Genomic DNA, 20,077 nt, shown 5'->3' on the forward strand with positions numbered 1-20,077 from the left:
CCAACCTTCCCTCATAGAGCCATGGGAAGGGAAGGCATTTTCTCTCAGCTTCTGTTTCTTAATGTATAAGATGGGTGAGATGGTTGACGTTGTGGGTAATATACCTCAAAATGATTATTAAATAAGGTAATAATGGATGCAGGAAGGCCTTATAATTCAAAATACTGTGGAGATACAAAGTTTTTATAATAATTAATCATAGAATTTCACCAAATTTCCTTTTAATTTCCTTCCAAGGTCAAAGAAGGTATCTAGAGAAGTACCTTTCTTCTTCTGTGAATCGTTTCTTTGAGTATACAGCTTGTCTTTTCAATATCTGTTAGAATCTTAGTCTCACTATCTTTTCATTCTTGCTTGGGTCTCTGTTCTTGAAAGTATGTCTTTCTGCGTTTGTCTCATACAACTTTTTTCCTAATCCCTCTTGCTTCCTGGGATGGAACATGTACGGAGGAATGCTTGGCTCTCTGGCCACCTGTGATGATCATATGCAAACACAGCACTAAAGACACTTGAGATTGGAGGAGGAGGGATGAACACATAGGGTTGCACAAGGTCAAACTAGAAAGTAATTAGTACTTTAAAATACTTCTTGAGAGAAGATGTGAGACGTCATCACATCTAAGTGTAGTGACAACTTACGGCCTGGAACAGCATTTCCCAAGATGGGGGATAATGGAGATGGTTGGAGAGCACGTTTATGGCCATGGAATTTTTTTCCAGGGATGTAGGCTTTTACCCCTTATAGTAATATCCATTGACTAAGGTCTGCAGAAAAATGAAATTAATTTGTTTATCCCAATGGTACTGAAACTTATTTGAGCGTATTTAGATCCCTTTTTAAAACTCATCAATTAACATCCAGTGAAGGATTTCAGCACTAGATTGTAGGCATCAACCTATGGACCTGGGTTCAAAGGGATAAGAGTGGGGAATGGTACTTTCAGAACTTATAAATATGGACTATTATAGGTAATTGCCTCCACCTTCTAAAGAAAGCTCGGCCCTAAAACACATCGAGAAATGAAATGAGCTAAAATCTGTTTTGTCAGAACCAATGAATGTTTTCTTTCTGTTATGTTAGTTTGACGTCTGTCTTGTGTTTGATCATTCATTTTTGCATGCACTTAGTAGTTACTTGAGCCTATGCTGTGCCGGGTAGTGCACACACAGCTCACAGCTCACCTGTGCATTTGTTCATTATGCTTTTTTTGAACCTTATCGTTTCTGCGATTGCCTCTCCTCAGCAGGCCTACTTAGCATTCAATGGGGTATAGGAGAATTAATGATAATCGACATTGGAATAAACCTAAAATTAATTTCTCTTTTTATTGTAGCATCTTAGAATTTATTGTCATCTGAAAAACATGCTTCTCTCATTTAATTGATGAAACAATGCCTGCAGAGGTCACAGAGCTATATATTGGCAGGAAAAACCAACACTATTTTGATGTTCTAACACCTCCTGATAAACAGTAATTGTCATCTAAATAAAGCAAAGAATTGATAGCCAAAGAGACAAAAATAGTATTGAGATGGGAGATGATCCATTAGAAATAATTGACAATCACGAACGTGATGTGTAGCTATAAACAGAGATATAAATAATTTAGTTACATCTGTTTAAGATTTAAGATAACTAGAAATAATAAGAGAAATAATAAGTTGCTTCTTAACGTTACCTTTAATTTCTGATGAGCAGTTAATAAATAAAAGTTTGGAAACAACCTAGGTGTTTAGAACATACTAAAGAGTTGTGATGCGTTTAATATCTATAGTCCTTTATGTGTGCCAGTCCCGAGGCTGGTGATGAAGCCAGTTCTCATGTGAATGAGTAACAAAAGGAATGTAACCAGGAAGAAGTCAGGCTTCACCTGGACCAAATGTTACGCAATTAACTGTTTCAAGAGTTCTTTAGCCAGGTGTAACTTAATCAGTTTAAGGCATTCTCAGTGAGGGCCAAGGTGCTAATAATGTTGGCAGTGGACATTCCTATGATATACCATGTTGAAAGTAATAGCAAACATACACTGTCTGCTTAGTTAGTGCCAAGGGCAAGAGAAATGCAGGTGTAAAAAATAAAAAGAAGTATTTGGAGCCAGAGGCTAGTATACATTAGACGGGACTATATTCACACTTCATTTGAATGTTCTAAGTAATCATATGGTGCTTTTTATCAGTTTAGCGTCCTAGTATTTCACCATTAAAGCCTAGTGTAGCTCTCAGCAGATTACTTAACCTCTGTCTTTAGTGTTATTAAACAAGAGTATTGATACTTTCTGCTTCTGTGCTCGACTTCATGTCTGGAAGATAGATGGACGGTCCTCTTGAAACAGCACACAAGAAGCTCCTTTGTGCTTCCCTGATCAAGATCACCTTGTGTTCTTCCATTCAGGCAAAACGGCATTCTCAGGCCTTTGGCTGCTAAATGGTTAGGGAGTATATGGGACCCAGGATTCTGCAAAGCTGGGTTTTGTTTGGAGGCCGTGAACATCCTGGAGTGAAGCCTTTGCTATCAAGAGATAATGCAGAGTAGTGGTTAAAAGCTCAAACTCTAAAAAAAAGACTACGATTTTGAATCCCAAATTTTTACTTAGCTGTCCGAGTTTGAGCAAGTTACTTAACCTCTCTATGACTCAGATTCCTTATCTATAAAATTGAGATACTAAAACAATAGGATTAGTGTAAAGACAAAACGATTATATGCACAATTTTGCTGGAATAGTGTCTAGCATGTCATAAATAAACTGTTAGTTATTTTTATCATTGTCATCATTTTATCATGACAACTGTGACAAGAGCTTGGGGCTGGCAGAAATGGGAGTAGGTCCTTTTCCAGCTCTGGAGAGTGTTAAGCTGTGATTCCATAATAAATTACCTCTTTGTTTCTAATTGGTAACTTCCTACATACATCTCTGAGATGGTTGTAGGATAATATGTAAAAACAACTTAAAATCTCAAACGTGCTATATCTATGATATCATAGCAGAGTGAACCTAATCATGCCTCTCCTGACATTTTTATTCCTCAGGCTTGCAAATATAACACATTGAAAATACTTCTGAAATAACAGCACACTGTGTGGATTTAAATTACGATAATATTGTTATACAGTTATTGGCAAGTCATAGTCTTTTTAATTGATGCAGGATTTTTTTCTTCCTTGTAAATTTCTGTACATGTCAAAGGCTATATGGACTCTTTTTCGTTTTTCGAATTTGAAATTTGATTTAGAGATTTCAAAAATATACTGCAGCTAGCTATAAAAATAACATATAAGAAGAGTATCATTGCCTTTCTCTTTGAAGAAAAGAAAGAACAATGTAAAGCTGCTGGGCCATAAAGAATGCCAGATTTTTTGTCGCTCCTAGGATGCTTTGCATGCAGGAGGCACACGCTTAAAAATGGGTCCAGCTCACTCTTTAACTATATCATCCTGAGCTTGCCTCAGGCTGGTAGAGAAGTGTATGGGCTGCAGTCTGCCCATCCCTTGTCCTTACGTAGCTCCTGATCTCTTGTGGTTTACTCAGGCCCTGCTTCCCCTTCCTGTTGCTTGCTTTTGGGTCTTTTTGATATCTCTCTGTTATACAATTTAATCTATAAAGATACGAATAAAGAAGGGGACTTTAAATTCTTACAGTTGTATTACTACTTAACACAGAACAGGAAATTTGGTGTCTGAGAAGGATAAAACTCTTGGCTGTAACTTGTTTATCAGATTTAGCTTCAGACTTAATTTACTCCTGAACAGATCAAAACTCAGCTGATATTTAAAAGGGTAGAAAAATTACATGTGATATTTGTGATGGGGCGTATGGAATTTATGTTCAAATAGATTTGTGTTCTAAATATATTACATATTCAAGGAATTTCTTTTAGAGGGATCATATACATACTCCTTTTCATGTATATGTTGTAATGCAGTATAGTAGAGTGAAGATAGGTCATTACTTTTTAGAAATAAAATATGAATATCATATACATGAATGGTACATTTACGCACATTTAAATGATTGTGAAAAACATTATTTTTAGACTACCAATAAAGATAGTTTGAGGAGTAAGAATTCTTCATACTGGGAGTTATTTTAGGTCACTTAAAACTATTTGGTTAATTCCTATAAAAGCTTCAAGTGATTTAAATAGAAATAAAAGTTTCACAATTTCAACAGGTCACACATCCGAAATTTTCCCTTTTAAAATTAAGCATCTCTCTGTCCATATACTGCAGACATTTATGTGTTATCTCTAAACAGATTTCCTATTTATGTTATAATAATGCAAATTGGCCTTTAACCATCACTTGGAAATGAAGTACAATCTCTTTCCATTAGTAAATATTCCTTGACTTGATAATATATGTTGAGAACATATCAGGTGAATAATTTTTATTCCTTCAGTTTGCCTTTGTTTTGTTTTGTTTTTCTGCTCTTTTGGGTTGATTATCGCCTTACTAATATATGCTCCTGAGCATTATTCACTGCCTTTAAACCTTATAACTCACTCAACTCTGTTACTTGAATCTATTTATTAACCTTACATCTCATTTTACTGTTCATCAGAATATACAAGTTATAAAGTTAAAAAAAAAAAAAGAGAGAACTTTAGAAAGGAGAGTACCAGGAGGACGGGACAAAAAGTCAGGAGCCCTGGGCTCTGTTAGGGCCCTTGGGTGAACCCTTTAACCTTGTTTTTGCTATTTTATAAGATGAGGTTGAACTCCTCTGAGCTTTAACTGTATGATGCCAAGAGTCAAGACAGAGGACAGCAGGTGGAAAGGTTGCACGAATGGGAAAGGAACAACTGTAAAGAAGTGATACAAAATATATAAAAAAAAGTAATAAAAATAGAGAGTAGAATGGAGAGACCCAATTACCAATAATGTGAAAACATGTGATCAGAAAAAGTTAAAAATCTGTTTGACTTTTATTGTCTAAGAAAAGTGATCACACCATGTTTAACTACAATTCTTTTGCCAAAGACATTAGAGGTCAAGTGAAAAATTGTCGTTAAAGAGTTTCTTACTTCTATTTCCTACACATCCAGAAACCTGAGGTCACAGATACTCTTCTCTAATGTTCTACTTGATGGAAAAAGAATTTTGGTAGATGGTTATACAAAGGACTTTAAATAATGTATAAGGAACTCTAAAAGCAATAAATAAAACTGAAATCTAAATATTCTGCCATTCAATAATGTCAACATTTAGTTGTGAGGACATTTAGTCTGCTAGGTACTAGGGATACATAGAAATTTGCCTCTCCCTCTAGTCCACTGGAAGAGTTCTTACTTTTGCAGCCTGAAGGGAACAGCGAGTCTTAAATGAGCTCGTGTTATTATGATAGCTGCTCTGACAGAGGGTGACACACATGGCCAGGTAGGATTCTTCATGAATAAGCCAGCCCTTCCAATAGAACTTTCTGCCATGGTAGAAAAGTTCCATGTTGGTGATGTCCAGTATGAGAGCCAGTGGCCGCGTGTGGCTATTGAGCACTTGAAATGTGGCCACTGTGACTGAGGGACTGAATATTTAACTCAATTTAATTTTAATTAAGCTTAATTCAGATAACCATATGTTACTAATGGCTATGGACAGTATCATTCTAGACACATTAAAAATATCTGTAAGCAATAAGTAGCACTTACAACAAGATGTAAATAATATCATTTATTGAGTGCCTACATCAGATTAGAAATTATGTTTGACACGTATTATCTCTAATCAAGAATAGTCCCATCTGACGAATGAAGAAACTGAGGTTCAGAGAGATAAATCGCTTTGTTATGTCCTCACAGCTAATTGTGAGAGCTGGAATTTGAAGAGTCGGTCTGGCTCCGGAGCTGGGTAATTTCTACCATCCTGCCAAATCTATTTCTGCATTATCTGGAGATGCCTCTACTAAGTATATCTCCCCCACGCTTTATGAGTCCGCTCCCTTTAACTTGGTCATATAGAAGAATTGCAGTGTTCATTTTACCTTTCTGAATGTGGAGGTATCACCGCCCCTGAGCCATTCTTTTCTCTTGGCATTTGAGTGTTTAACTATCACAGTTTAGAATATCTGTGAAATCTCCTAAGGGCTGAGCTATTAAGTGATCCTCACTAATACTTGGGCGTCTGAGGCACATTCTGCTTTGCTGTTTCCTACTCGTCATGGGGCACACAGCAACTCTCTTTAAGGGCCTGGAAATCTCCGTTACAGCATTTTAGTTTTTCTGATTCTCTTTGAAAACTACATATTCAGGTGATACTTACAGAATCACAAAGGGGTAGGAATGTTAGGTTACTGTATAACCTAGTGACTATCACCCAGCCCTCCTCAGTTTCACACCTCATGATACATGATCTGTAGCCACTTCTCTTTATCCCTTCAGAGTGTAGCTTCCTACTTCAGGAATCAATTAACATTAACATGTAATGGTTTCGCTATAAACATGACTTACCACGTTTTATTTTATTAAAAGGTAATTATGAGACACCCCCCATAAGAATATTTCTATGAACTATGGCCAAAGCATACACTTATGTTGATAATTATAAATATTTGGTAGTTTTTTGCCTTTAAGAGCAAGGAGTTGTTTTTTAATGGAAAGAACATAGACTTTGATAACCTGTTCAAATCCTTCCTTTATCACTTGTTAACTTTTTAACGTGGAAAGGTGGCATAACTTTCCTGAGTCACTTTTGTCCAGTTATTAAACACAACAGCAGCCTAACAATAACACTATTGTCTGATGTTTTCCGCGTGCTTAATATGTGTCAGGTATCATTCTAGCTTCTTTACACACATTACATAATTTAATCTCACAAGGACTTTAGTAGGCACTGTCGTTTCCATTTTGCAGGTAGGAATCTGAAGACCAGAGAGATTAAAGTATCAGGCCCCAGATTGCACAGTTATTAGATGGTGGAACTGGAAGTCAGATCCAGGCCATACCACCAGACTTCAGCCCTGTGAAATAGTAATAATACTGGTAATAATATCCATCTTGTATAATCCTTAAGATTGAAATTATATATGGAGTTCCTAACACGAAAGCTATTCCTCGAAAGGCCATAAACAAATGGTAATTATTGTTATTTTTTAATCTCTAAGTAAAACTGGTAAATCTCCATGAGATGAAAATAAAAACATCTAGGAGGGAAAGTAAGATGTACATTCTGTGCCCTTCTTTTATTTATTTATTTATTTTTGCCTTGGTTTTTATTCTTTCCTAATAGGCGGAGGTTCTAGTTAAAAGAACATATATTGTTGGGGTTTTTTTTTTTTTTTTGATGACTGCAGAAAGGATAATTAAGAACATTAGATGAAACATCTCAAATTATAACAGATATTAAATGTGCAAAATGAAAACTTTTTTTATTTTCATCAGTTCAGGGTTCAGTGTTATCTAGAAGACTTTGTTAAACTCAGAATTTCAACATGTACGATTTTGTTTTAAATCCAGGATTGTAAAAGAAAAGATAATGCTGTTTACTTTGAATATTAACAATATTTTGCTGTTAGTTTTCCATGAAGTTTTATTTGACAAATACTTTAAGAAAAATCTTGCAACCTGCAAGCCTTGGCCAAGTGTCCCCACTTTCAATTTGCGACAAAAGTTTCTCGCTTTTTTCATTACTCTTGTGGGAGGGATTGGGATGCCAAAAGTCACCTTGATCGAAGCTGCCTTATCAGAGAAAAATTAAGTGTACATTTTTGTTTCCCTTTAGATTGCCTTTGTTTCATTAGTGGAGTCACTTCAATATACTGAACTAGAGTTTGAGATTTTTATTTCATTTTTCATTGGATTGATTTTCTGGTGTTAGTCGTTAAAAATGATTCCAACTATTTGAAGATATCTAGCATGTTTGCTATTGTTTCATTAATTTTTTTTTAATTTGACTTTCTATTTACCTAAAATAGTAATAATTAAAATTAAATGGAGGTGAGCTTTTCTTATTGAATTTAGTATCTGTATTAAATACCTTACTGAAACCCATACTCTGAAGTATTTTGATTGAAAAATTAGCAAAATAGGTGACCAAAGTAAAAATAATGAAGCAGCTCACTGGTCATCTGGGTTATTAAGGGCGAGAACATTAAGGATAAACTGAAGTATGAACATTATGATCATTCCGTTTTTTACAAATATCATCTTATACCTCCACCTCCATTTTTAAAGAAAGTAACCATTGAATAATGGAAAATAAAGAGCAATTGATAGTTGTATATCTTGATCCAGTTGCATATCTTGAGCAGCTGCTTTGACTATTCTGTGATTGAATCATCTTACAATTAAAATGTGAAAGGTTGAACCAAGTAAATTCTTTGATTTCTACTTTTAAAAAGTATCATAGTTTTATGTAATGTTTGTTTACATAAACAAATATGTAAAGCATTTACCTTAAAAATAACTTTTACAGTGACAAAAATGAAGTATATAAATGGAAAAGGAATAACATTATGCTTGATCTGTAAATTATGACATAGAGAAAATTTATAAAATATGCAGAAATTGCCTTTTTAAAAAAGCTGTTAAACAATGACCTAGTTTTTGTTAACAGAGATTTTCATCTTATCTAAAGAGTCTTTATTTGGCTATAATGTCAGAAAAGCAGAAATTGTATATATAATATATCCTAAAAACTTTTTTTATGCAGTCAGCATTTATGACTTTGGAGTAAGTGATCTTACCCTCAGATCTTCGACTCAATCACAATCCATTGTCAAATTACCAAAGATTTGTCTTTATCTCTCAAAAGAAATCTCAAATAATTCTACCCAAATCAGGGGAAAAAAAAATGAACCTTTTAAGGTGCCAGCAAATGGTGTTGACATAATAATGTACATATTTAAGGATAACGTAGTAGAATATGTAATTAAAATTAAACTGTATGTTATCTTAAAATGATTTAATTTAATTATTTTAAAATATAATTTGATAATTTAATAATATTAGTTTATTTTCAGTTTTATAGTAAAAATATCGATTTCTGAAATTTGACGATAACATATAGTATACTTAGTTTATATCAATACCGACTGGCCAGATAGCTGACAGGCTAATAGCGTGTGTGTGTGTGTATCATAGTCATATTATGCTCATTCTGTCATTAGAATGAAATGATCTAATTTTCAAGTTCCCCTTTTCCTAGAAGGTAATGTTTTCTTTTATCTTTTTAGTCTACTGTCAAGACCGTCTCTAAATAAATTGTAGTAGTATTTCCCAAACTGTTTGTTAGTTGTATAGTTCTCAAGAAAATACTGGGTTTTCCTTGACAGAACAGAATGTTGATTTGTTTTGGGATTCCTGGCTTAAGTTTTATTCTTTGTTTCTTAAAGATGCTTGAAAAAAATTTCCCCCTTATTGTAAGCCTTTTGGAAATAGAGGCCAATAGCTTCATACATTTAAAATATGAAAAAAAAAAAAAAACTTTTAAAAATAAAATGAAATATATCCCATGAAATATAGGTTATATATCCCTCCATGACTCAGGAAAAATCTTTGTTTTCTAAAGTATGCATGGATTTTTCTGGTTTGTTTTTAATTTTGTTCAATCTCTAGGACTTCCCAATTTTCAAGGGCACTGTGGGGCATATGTAGCATTTATTTGATGTATATATGTGTGTGCATATTTTCCCACATCTGTCTCGGTGGACCTACCCTTTGTGAAATCCTAAACCTTGTATTAATGCTTAGTTTTTGATTCATGGTGTTCTGAGAGTAATCATATAATTTTTCTTAGGGTGTTTATTTGATGTGCACTGTAAAAAATGGGGGAGGGAGGAGTTATTTTTTGGTAACCCTGCTGTTGCCATTTTATTGGTGGGTTTCTTTCTCTTTTACTGTGACCTGTGAATATCACTGTAGGCTCACTGCCAATTTTGTGAGCCGCTGCCTGCTTCAAAATGGAGGCAGGGAGGGTATCCATTTTCATCAAGAGGATGACAGTGTTTCAGTCTCTCCGACCATCTGGAGAGAGGAACTTTTGGAGCAAAAGAAAATGGGGATTAAAAAATTATATTTAGCAGAAAAGGCAAGGGGAAAACCAATTAAAGTTAAACTATACCTTATGAATTTACGCTTTTCTATTATGCTACCTTCTTTAAAGGAAACATCAACAAGAAAATACACAGGTTATTTTTATAAAAAACTGTTTCCTCAAGTCTCATGAGTATTAGTAAACAAATGTAAGTAAATTAGGATTTTGGCACACTTTTTAAGTTTATTGTCTGTACAACTATAATAAGAACTATAGAGGAGGGCACCCCCACCCCTTCCTGTATATACGCTGAGTGTTGGTGGTCTTTGTAGATTCAGGCTTTTAATGGCCCTTTTCACGCATCTCTGCAAAAAGCTGACACTATGGGAATTTAATATTCCAAGATATATTTGTTACTTTCTGTGATCTGGATAGTGCATTTATTTTCTCTGTCTCTGTCTTTATCTGTCTCTTAAATGTGAAAATTTTAATGGAAAAGTAGAGTAAGAGGAAGAGGCTTGATGCATGTTTTTCTCTTTTTACCTTTCATGTTTATTTTTTTTAAAGGGTGCTTAGATTCCCAGGACAATCCTATCAGAATTATATGACATATTTATAACTAGACATAGTTCACAATATTCTTGCCTGTGGCTGGAAAATATCATACCTGGTTTCCCATTCACACAAATACACTGAGCATTTTCATTTGTTTTTTTTGTTTTTCTGTGTTCTGAAAGGAGCAGTATTTCTAGATTTTCATCAGATTTAGAATGGACAGGGTAGAAATTTCCTATTTTCCTGCTTGTTCTAAAGTAATGGACCTTGAGATGCTTTGGTCAATGCAGCCAGCAAAACTAAATTGGCTCTCCTTCCTCAGGTTTATGCTCCATCAGCAAGCACTGCCGACTACAATAGGGACTCGCCAGGCTACCCTTCCTCGAAACCAGCAGCCAGCACTTTCCCTAGCTCCTTCTTCATGCAAGGTAAGATGCTGCCTCTCCTAAGGGGAAACCCACTGGGCAGAGTCTCCTTAGGTCTTTTCATGTCGCATATGGGGCAAGGGCCTGCTGAACTGATATGCAAGAAATAGAATTTTAGGCAAGTATAGAATATTGAAAGGTCATGCTCTTTTCTTAGGAATTGCACTCATTAAAAATAAATAAAATTATTTAAAACTTTACTAGGACTTATTTTTTAAATTAAAGCCTCTTGAACAATAATGAGTTAAGATTAGACTGGTTTGCTTCACTAAGAACTGACACATTCGGGGGAGGCGGTCCTCCATGACTGATCATTTTGACATCTTTGCTCCCTAAGAAGAATGTATGTATACATTTAGAAGCATTTTGTTTCGGTGTGTATTTTGAGCATCTTAGATTTAGCCATTTGGGAATAACTTGTCCTTATGTTTAACTTCATATAAAAATTTCAAACACTTATTATTTTATAGGTAGGAACAAGAGTCCTCTCTGGATAGATGAAGTGACCTATCTAAAGACTGGAATATTTCATTACATAACAAAAGCTTTATCCAAACATGCTAACTGATGTAGCATGTACAAGCCCCAGTTTTTTTCCCAGATAAGTATAGAAAATTACAGCTTAATGATAAAGTATATTGATTCTCCATAACTATCCTATGTATTTAATTAAATATACACGGATATGTGGTCTCTGAGCTTACAGTCTTACCGCTGAGATCAGAGCCCTTTTCTACTTCTTGAAAAAGACCAAGATGATTAAAATGACAGCAACTGCTTGTCAGACTAGCGGGTTTGGAGGATGCAGTTAAGGCTCCATCCCTGATGTGCCTGTAACACTTATTGTCAAAATGTGATGATCCTATGAAATTTAGATATAGAATTGACCCAGTATACAGAACTTTAACTCTTTTTGCCTGACTATGAAAACCTTGTTTGTACCCTTGGCGAAATGCCATAGAATTTCCTTCTTTGTGCTACTCCAGGAAGGGCCATGTCATGGGAAGGGGAGCACACTGGGGGCAGCAGGTACCAGGGGAGTAGCTTGGTGTCTCGCTTCGATTACAGTGGACACACTCGAAACCATTCTGATTAAAAGGGATTTATTTTCTTTCCATTCAGAGTGTTAGCTCTTTTAGGTTGTTAGTTCGTATGTGAAATTTCATGGAAAATCTATAAAATTGAATCGATTGGGTCTCTCATGAATAGGGAAATTTGTTCAACACATAAGGGAGCTTGTGTTCACAGGGAGCCATTATCTTTGCGACCTGTCCTAGATGTAGCTCTCAAAGGAACACACGGGCTATGTTACTTGGGTGCGTTCTGTGCCATGGAAAAAAGGCTTATCCCCTTCAGCTGTAAACAGCAGCCACTTCGACATCAGCTCCCCTCTTTTGTTACCAGTCAGAACTCAAGGATTCATCACTCAAAGCAGATTTTTATTGGGAAAATTGACAGAAGGATAGATTTATTCTGTCTGCTTTCAGGAAGGTGGCTTGCTTAAATTGTGCACACTGCAAAGGTGATCACTTAGATTAAAGGAATAGGTTCTCCCTAGCACATCACACAAAGTATGAGGAACCAGTTTGCTTTTCTGCCTATGAATACCCAAAAAGAAAAAAAAAATTTTTTTGAGTTGACATTTATGATGAGCACAATTAATTTGCACACATCTAATTCTATTCTTTCAAAACAACATTATGCCAAGATCTTGGGATGTGATAAATATTAATTTACTGTGAAAAGCATAATTTATGTAAAATATGTATTTTTATAAGTCTGCATTGAATAGAGTGTTCTGTGTTAACAAATCCTAAATGTATTTCCATATAGTGCCTCATGTTGTCAAAATGTTTCAAGAGACTCTTGTTCAATGATATATATTCTCAATTTTTTTGTCATAAATGTCATCTGTTTGAAATGTTAGTGGTCTTGAACTTCGCGTTTGAATTTAAAAGGACATCTAAACTTCCTCGGTCTCAGGGCTAAATCTAGAGTAGATGAATAATAACTTCTGAAAGCCCTGTGTTTTCACACTATAATCACAGAAACAGTGCATGATGATCCCCTTCACGTCAGCTTCCTTCAACGAGAGGTACATGGTGTCCTGAGAATTCAGGCCTTAAAGAAATATGCAGCTTAGATGAAAGATATTCAGAGACTGTCAGGGGCATATTTTAATCTTACTACTGTGCAGCCTCTTATTTTTAACTTTTAATTTCCATCTTCTAGTTACAGTTCTTAAATTGTCAAAATCAGAGGCATGATTTTGCTGTATAGGCCTTAAGAAATCTATAGATTATTCCTCCCTATTCTGAAACCGTGCCAGTTTTCTGAATTCTAACTTCTGGGTTTAAAATCTCAGATGAAAAAAAGCCTTGTGAAATATAGTGTCAGATTTAACTTGCCTGTTGCCTAAATTTTCAAAAGACCTTGATTAAATACAATGTATAAAATAATCTTATTTTCAAGGAAGCACTACTTGCCGTACAATTAACTGCTAGCTGGTGGCCTGGTATATATCTGGCACTCAATAATTTTTGTTAAACTATTGAAAGAAGGAAAAATTGAATGAACCCAGCAGTAACATAGATCCTTCACTGCATCTCCACCCCCTTAATTTGAGAAACCTAAAGCAAACAATAATAATCTCTAATAGTAACTTCTAGACCAGTAGTCCCAGAGAATGAAAAGAATCTGTAGGAATATTTTAAATCTGGTATTAACAAAAGATTAACTTGATATTAAAAGATACTTCACATAATTTTCATATAATTTGAAACCTCTTTAACTCAAATTTTTTGAAAATCCAAAGGCATTCAATATTGACTGTGGCAGAATATCCACCTTTCGATACGTGTGTACTCTTTAATTACTAAGAAGGCTTAAGATAGCTGGGTAAATATATGCCAAAAAAACAAAAATTAAAAAAGAAAAGAAAAACTCAGAATGACATATTTGAGACTCTTCTTTCCTACATATCACAATGTAATTCCAACTTCTATCTACTGTGTATGTTACAAAAGTGAAATCCAATCTTTTAAATCTAAGATGTTCTTTTTTATTATTACTTATTTCTTTATATGCTTGGCAAACTTATGGCAAACTTATACATTTGCCAACTCTGTGTTGTCTCAAATATTTTATTTTCACTTCAAAATTTGGGAACAATTGAACTTTTTAGTCAGTTGTCATAGAAAAATGAGCCAGAGGACTTCTAAGAAATGTTTCCTTTCGCGTCAGTTACCTGCTGACTTGACATAATTCTATGTAGAAATGTGTTCTGTTGTTCTTTTAGAGTTGAATTTTTTAGTAAGAACACTTTACTATGTTAAATGTTTATATTTGTTTGGCAGTAAGTATAACATTGGGGAAAAAATAATGATGACTCTCTTCTGATGTAATCAGCTAACCAACACAAACATGAATACACAAAGAGCGGTCATTTTCAAGTATGTGAAAAAATCCTATTCTATAAGGCAAGGCTGAATGCCTCAGAAAAGTCATGGTTTTCTTTGTCTTTCACAGATGGCCATCACAGCAGTGACCCTTGGAGCTCCTCCAGTGGGATGAATCAGCCTGGCTACGGAGGAATGTTGAGCAATTCTTCTCATATTCCACAGTCTAGCAGCTACTGTAGCCTGCATCCACATGAACGTTTGGTAAGGCAGATTTAAGTGGTAAGGGAGATAAAACAGCTAGTTATTAAATCTCTTCCTCTGTCTTTTCCTGAAGGTACACAAGGACTCTGTAAATGAATGCAGAATTGGTATACACACATTACTCTTACTGTCGTATTGTTTTTGTGATCAAGGACGTAGCTGAATCAGATCACCTATGTAAGCCTTTTCAGACTCTCTTTGTCATTGTTCTTCAGTTTATTGTGTTTTATTCTGTGTTTTCTTTATCATAATTTCAGCTTCCTTTGTTACATAAATACACACTGTATCTGAGTCACAGAATTCAGCTATGGCACTACATTCTTATCATTATTGTTGTTGTTGTTGTTATTGTTGTTGTTGTTGTTGTTGTTACTACCTGTGGTTTGACGGATATGCTGCAGGGGGCAGAGTGACAGTCAGTAGGGTAAGTGACATGCTTCACCCACGGGCCTTCCCATTTCTCCCTGACTGGCTCTGTCAGTGGTGGCAGCTTTGACCTGTTGTGCCACACTGGAAGGAAATCATGTTTTCTTTACACTCCCATCAGTTAACAGTCATCATGGGAGAGGAGATCCGCAATTTTCCATATTTTAGCTTTAATTCCACACACTCCAGTCTCCCACCGATACTGTTTCCCCTCACTCTAGTTGAAAACTGCTGGGCTATAGCATGTTACCTTTTTTTTTTTACTACTAAAGTTCCCACCCTGCCCATCCCCTACACTTATCCATCCTAGTATTACTCTTTATTCTAGAGGAAGCAATTCATCTGATGTTTTCCTAGCCTCAAATCAACCACAGCCCCAAATTCACTTAATGAACTTAAGTCTATCATTAATGGAGGAAAGAGTACTTCTAGATCATGAGTTAGATTTGGGATGCAGATAAGTGAGACTCAGTCTCTTATAAAATAATATAGCTTTAAAATTTTCCTGGACCTTTAATCTTATAAATGTAAAAGGATATGAAATGTCTAGTTATCATTAGTGGTATTTATATAATTTCTCTTTATGTTGAAAGTTGCCCCTCTTTTTTTTCTAATACCCCTTTTTTTCTTTTTTGGGAAATAATACTTTCTAGATCTCTGTGGTCTTTCCTCTCCTTTGCTCAACCACTAGAAATACAGAAAAGTGACATATATCTTATTCTAACAACCTAAATCATTCCAGAAGTTAAGGGTTCTGAAACCCTTGAAAATACCTATTTATTTAGTCCTAGTGACAGACAGTGTGTGGTCAATTAACCTGTCTTTTAATGAGAGACAAGTAATGGAGACGGAATTAGCCTTTTTATATCATCTCCCAAGTTTGAATGTGTAAATCACAAACGATCTCAAATTTCAGCACATTTTCAGTAAATAGCAGATGTTTTACTTTCAAATTTTCTCTTCTCTCACCTCCTACTTAGAGATATTAGAATGAAAGCTTAGAGAAATATCAACTATTATTACACTGGAATTTCTTCTTGGCTAACATTTTTATTTCTCCATCATCATTTTCCACATCTCTAAGGAACTCATGATCAAATCTACATGTGTCCTATGAGCAAGGAAAGTTTTGATTACACATAAAAGATTTTGGCACTATACTAGTATGTTGGAATTTCAGTCCTTTTAAGAGTTGTCCATCTGACATTTATTTTTTTCCTCCTGTAATTCTTCTTTCTTTCCCTATTATGGTCTAGAATTTTGGTTTAGGTAGTTTGATTTTATCCCAATCAAATTCACTGCATGGGGGGGTGTATCATTAAAGTGCTCCAATGCACACACAAAAAAATGTAAACCAACTACATTATTCCTTTTTGAAAAAGTTTTGCTGAACCAAAACGACATTGTCCACCAGGAGGAAAGATAATATGGAAGGAGTAATCCAGTAGGTCGAATCAGATGCTGTATTTGTAATGTCATTTATCCATCCCAAAACACAAGGTTTTCATTCTTAACATGATTACCTAGCAGATCTTAGAGATTAGGGGTTTTGTTTTTAAAAATTACCAAACGAATTAAGTCTCTGGCTGTGTATCCTAATGAATTTTCTCACCAATAGAGAAACTGTTGAATTATATCTAGAAATCATTGTTATTTTCAGTGTTTAACCATTCAAAAAATCTGTTGCTAAAGTGACATTTAAAAATCTGACACTGATTGAGAAAAATTTAAGTATACAGTAGGCACTTATTGTCCTTTCACTTGAAAATAATGCTAATTCCTCACAATTTTCAAATGTAGCTTTTGGCCAGTGCCATACTGAACAGAGGAATGGTTTGCGAAAAAGAAGAGAGCTTTCCTTGTATTATTTTGGGTATTATTTGGCCAAATTAGTATTATCTCTAAAGGTAAAACATGTTAGAAACATTATTGTCATCATCACTTGATATCGTGTTATAAAAGAATATGTAATTATAAAATGCATAATCCATACATTTCAGTAACAGCTGTCAAGTCACCAGTTTTGATTCTTCAAATTCCCTTTACAGTTTCAACCTCTACAACACAATCACTGCTGTGTCACAGATACACATGCAAAGCCACTCAGAAGAGTGGAGTTTGTCATTAAGCTTTGGAATGACTTGGCAGTGTTTTTTTTTTTTAGAAAAAGGATAGAGTCTTTGTCGTCTGGCATGGTTCAGACATGGTCTTTGCACCACAGAGTGAAATAGGTGAAGTAGTTCTGAGAGTCTGGAATTTTAATATAAAGGAAGTTCTGTTGTCTTTTATTTTTCATAACATAAACCTTTACCCCAGTGATTCTAAACTAGTTATGATTTTGCCTGTCGGGGAACATTTGGAAATGTCTGGAGAAGTTTTTGGATGTTACACGCAGGGCGAGGAGGTGGTACTTGATACTGGAATCTAGTGTACAGAGGCCAAGGATGCTGGTAAAAATACTGCAGTGCACCAGAGAACCTCCCCCCCCCCCCCCGCCCCCGCCGCCCAGCAAAGAATTATCTGGCACAAAAGATCAGTCGAGCCAGGATTGTGAAACCCTGCCTTAACCCAAAGCATGATTTTATTCTTAGTATGTGCTACCAATTATTATATTTTCTAACCTTTGAATACCGATGGGTTGATAAAAACATCACTAATGGAAACACTTCAACACTCTTGTCAGTAGACTCCAAATACACTATCATTGGGTATCATAAGTAAAAATAATTAAATAGCTAGTATGTAAGGCCATAACACTTTTTCCCTTTGTGGTAAGAGGGCAGACAGTATTAATAGCTGGACTAAGAGAGACCAAGGGGACCTCTTATCGTTGATCCCTAAATATTCTAAAAGACAACATTATTCACATATCATTGATATCCCCTGTGGTGTATTTATTATGTCTTTGAGTGACAGTAGTTTTCAAGATACTTTCCTTTGTAAAATAATCTAGTTATAAATCTCATTAATTGATTTCAGCATCTAATTTTCTATGAATCTCTAAAAATAACTGACTTAGGTGGATTGTATTGGTTTCTCCATTAAAACTTGTGGGGAAGAACTCTTTTTTTTTTTAGTCTCTGAACTCAGTATTAACCCTTTGTTTGTCAAATTGTAAATTAATGCCTATTTTATACCAAGTTAAAGGAATCTAAAAATAATCACTGAGGCAATTATCTTTTTCCTATCTCATTCTGTAATTATTAATAGTTATTTAAATACTCTTCATAAAATTTTTCTCTGTTTCGATATTTGCATAGTGGGAACTGATTTATAAAGTCTCTGTTCTTCAGAAACTCAGCATAAAACACAACTGAAACTATCTCTTTTTCTTTTAGTTTTCTTTTTCCTTATTCTGTTTCTTTTTCTCCACTTCATTATAGACTTTAGCTCTTGAGCAGAAATGTCTCTTCTAAGTTTGGTGTTCTGTGGCTTATTCAGAGTTTCAGACTAGCTGTACCATGGAACAGACCCACTCTATCTTTCTTTGGAGAAAATTTCATGGACTACTTGGGGTATTTTGAAAGTAGCTAATGAGTTTAACAGGTGGCCCAAAGAATTTTTTGGTCAAGCAAAGAGGTCCATGAAATTAAAAAGTTTGAAAGACATTCTTGGGAACTGGGAAAGGTTTAAGGGCATCCTGCCAACTTTTTCACTGAAGTCGACCTTTCATTTGGACTATTTTGATTGTACAGAGGTAATATTTTCAAAGGCATGGCATTGTTCGACCTAGCTCTGAAATGTTGTTTCATTTTCTAGGCCATTTAGTTATCTTTCAAATAACTAGTATTTTAATCCACTGTTTATTAAACACTAACTGATAACAGTTGTTCATTGAACATATAGGATAATTATGTGTTCAGTACTCAGCTGTAAGTTGTGGATACAGAGGTATAAGCTCTATTCCCTCTCTTTGAAGAGTTTACCATATAGATGGAAGTGCACTTGAAGGAGAAAGCAGTGAAAAGCGGCATATAATTAAGTGTTAAATGGCAGAGTACAGGATGTAAGTTCATTAGAGATTCAGAGAGAAGAGATCTTAGAAGAGTTAGAATAGTAAGGAATCATCATGAAAGAGATAGAACCTGAGATGGGCCTCTCAAGATAAAAGAAAGTACCAAGACACCAGAGTTTTACTTCTTGTGAATGGATGCTTGGGCTTAAAGCACCTCTGACTGTCAGCATCATATTCAATCTCAATTTTCTACTGAACAATGTTAACAGATTCTCCAATAATAATATAATAGATATCCATAGGCCATTAATATATTACATGTAAGGAAAAAGTATATTTTAGCTTAAATATTTTTTCTTTACATGTTTCTAACACATTCAAATGCCTACGAGAACACCTTTTAAAGCCTATTATTATCTTGAACAGGAAAATAGCTTGATGTCTTTCTATAAATTACTGTGTCTCCTAAGCAGATGGGTGGGTAACTCCTAAAGTGTCACTTTACAGGCACTGTGATATACCCCAAGAAAAGCAACTTATTTGGACAACTGGTATAATAATCGAGCTCAAAGCCAAGCCTTAAAACCACATGATTCTATAAAGATGATGTTCCTCTTTCACGGTCACCTATATGTGACTTGCTAATGGATAGGACCTGTAAAGAAAGAAATCAAATAGTCATTCTCAGTTCATTTGTTCCAGTTTAATTCAATATAGTCATTGAGTTAAAGCTTTACATATTGATACTTTGGTGAGGTATGTAATCATTAGAACTTTAAAAATTTTTCATTTACCATTTTGTTCTTGCTGGAGTTCAGAACAATGATCCAGTTTGGTAGGAAGAAGATCTGAGACTGGTTCGTTTCTCTTTGCCATTTTGTGTCCAGAAGGTCAGGATGAAATGTAATGTAAAACTGTGGGTCACGACATTGTTTTATTTATTATATCTTGGAATCTTTCTTACTCGATCAATAAGCTATACCAAAAAATAAAAATAAAAAATGGCAATGCTCTTTTATGCTGCTGAAATCATACGGATGCTTTTAAGCAGTAATTTTTATATTTAGAGATTGTGATCATTTCTCAGTGT

At 34.9% G+C, this 20,077-nt stretch overlaps 1 protein-coding gene across 14 annotated transcripts in view; it reads left to right on the top strand.

The window, feature by feature from the left end:
- The window catches only part of TCF4 (transcription factor 4), a 340,304-nt gene that overhangs the window by 274,823 nt on the left and 45,404 nt on the right, over positions 1–20,077 (top strand). For all 14 annotated transcript variants that reach the window (XM_023531161.1, XM_023531162.1, XM_011361117.2 and 11 more), the window contains 2 exons: positions 10,842–10,947; positions 14,473–14,606. In XM_023531161.1, coding sequence (XP_023386929.1) covers positions 10,842–10,947; positions 14,473–14,606 — 240 coding nt within the window. The remainder of the gene's footprint in view (positions 1–10,841; positions 10,948–14,472; positions 14,607–20,077) is intronic.

This window comes from Pteropus vampyrus, unplaced genomic scaffold (assembly GCF_000151845.1).
Source record: "Pteropus vampyrus isolate Shadow unplaced genomic scaffold, Pvam_2.0 Scaffold62, whole genome shotgun sequence".
Classification (NCBI taxonomy): Eukaryota; Metazoa; Chordata; class Mammalia; order Chiroptera; family Pteropodidae; genus Pteropus; species Pteropus vampyrus.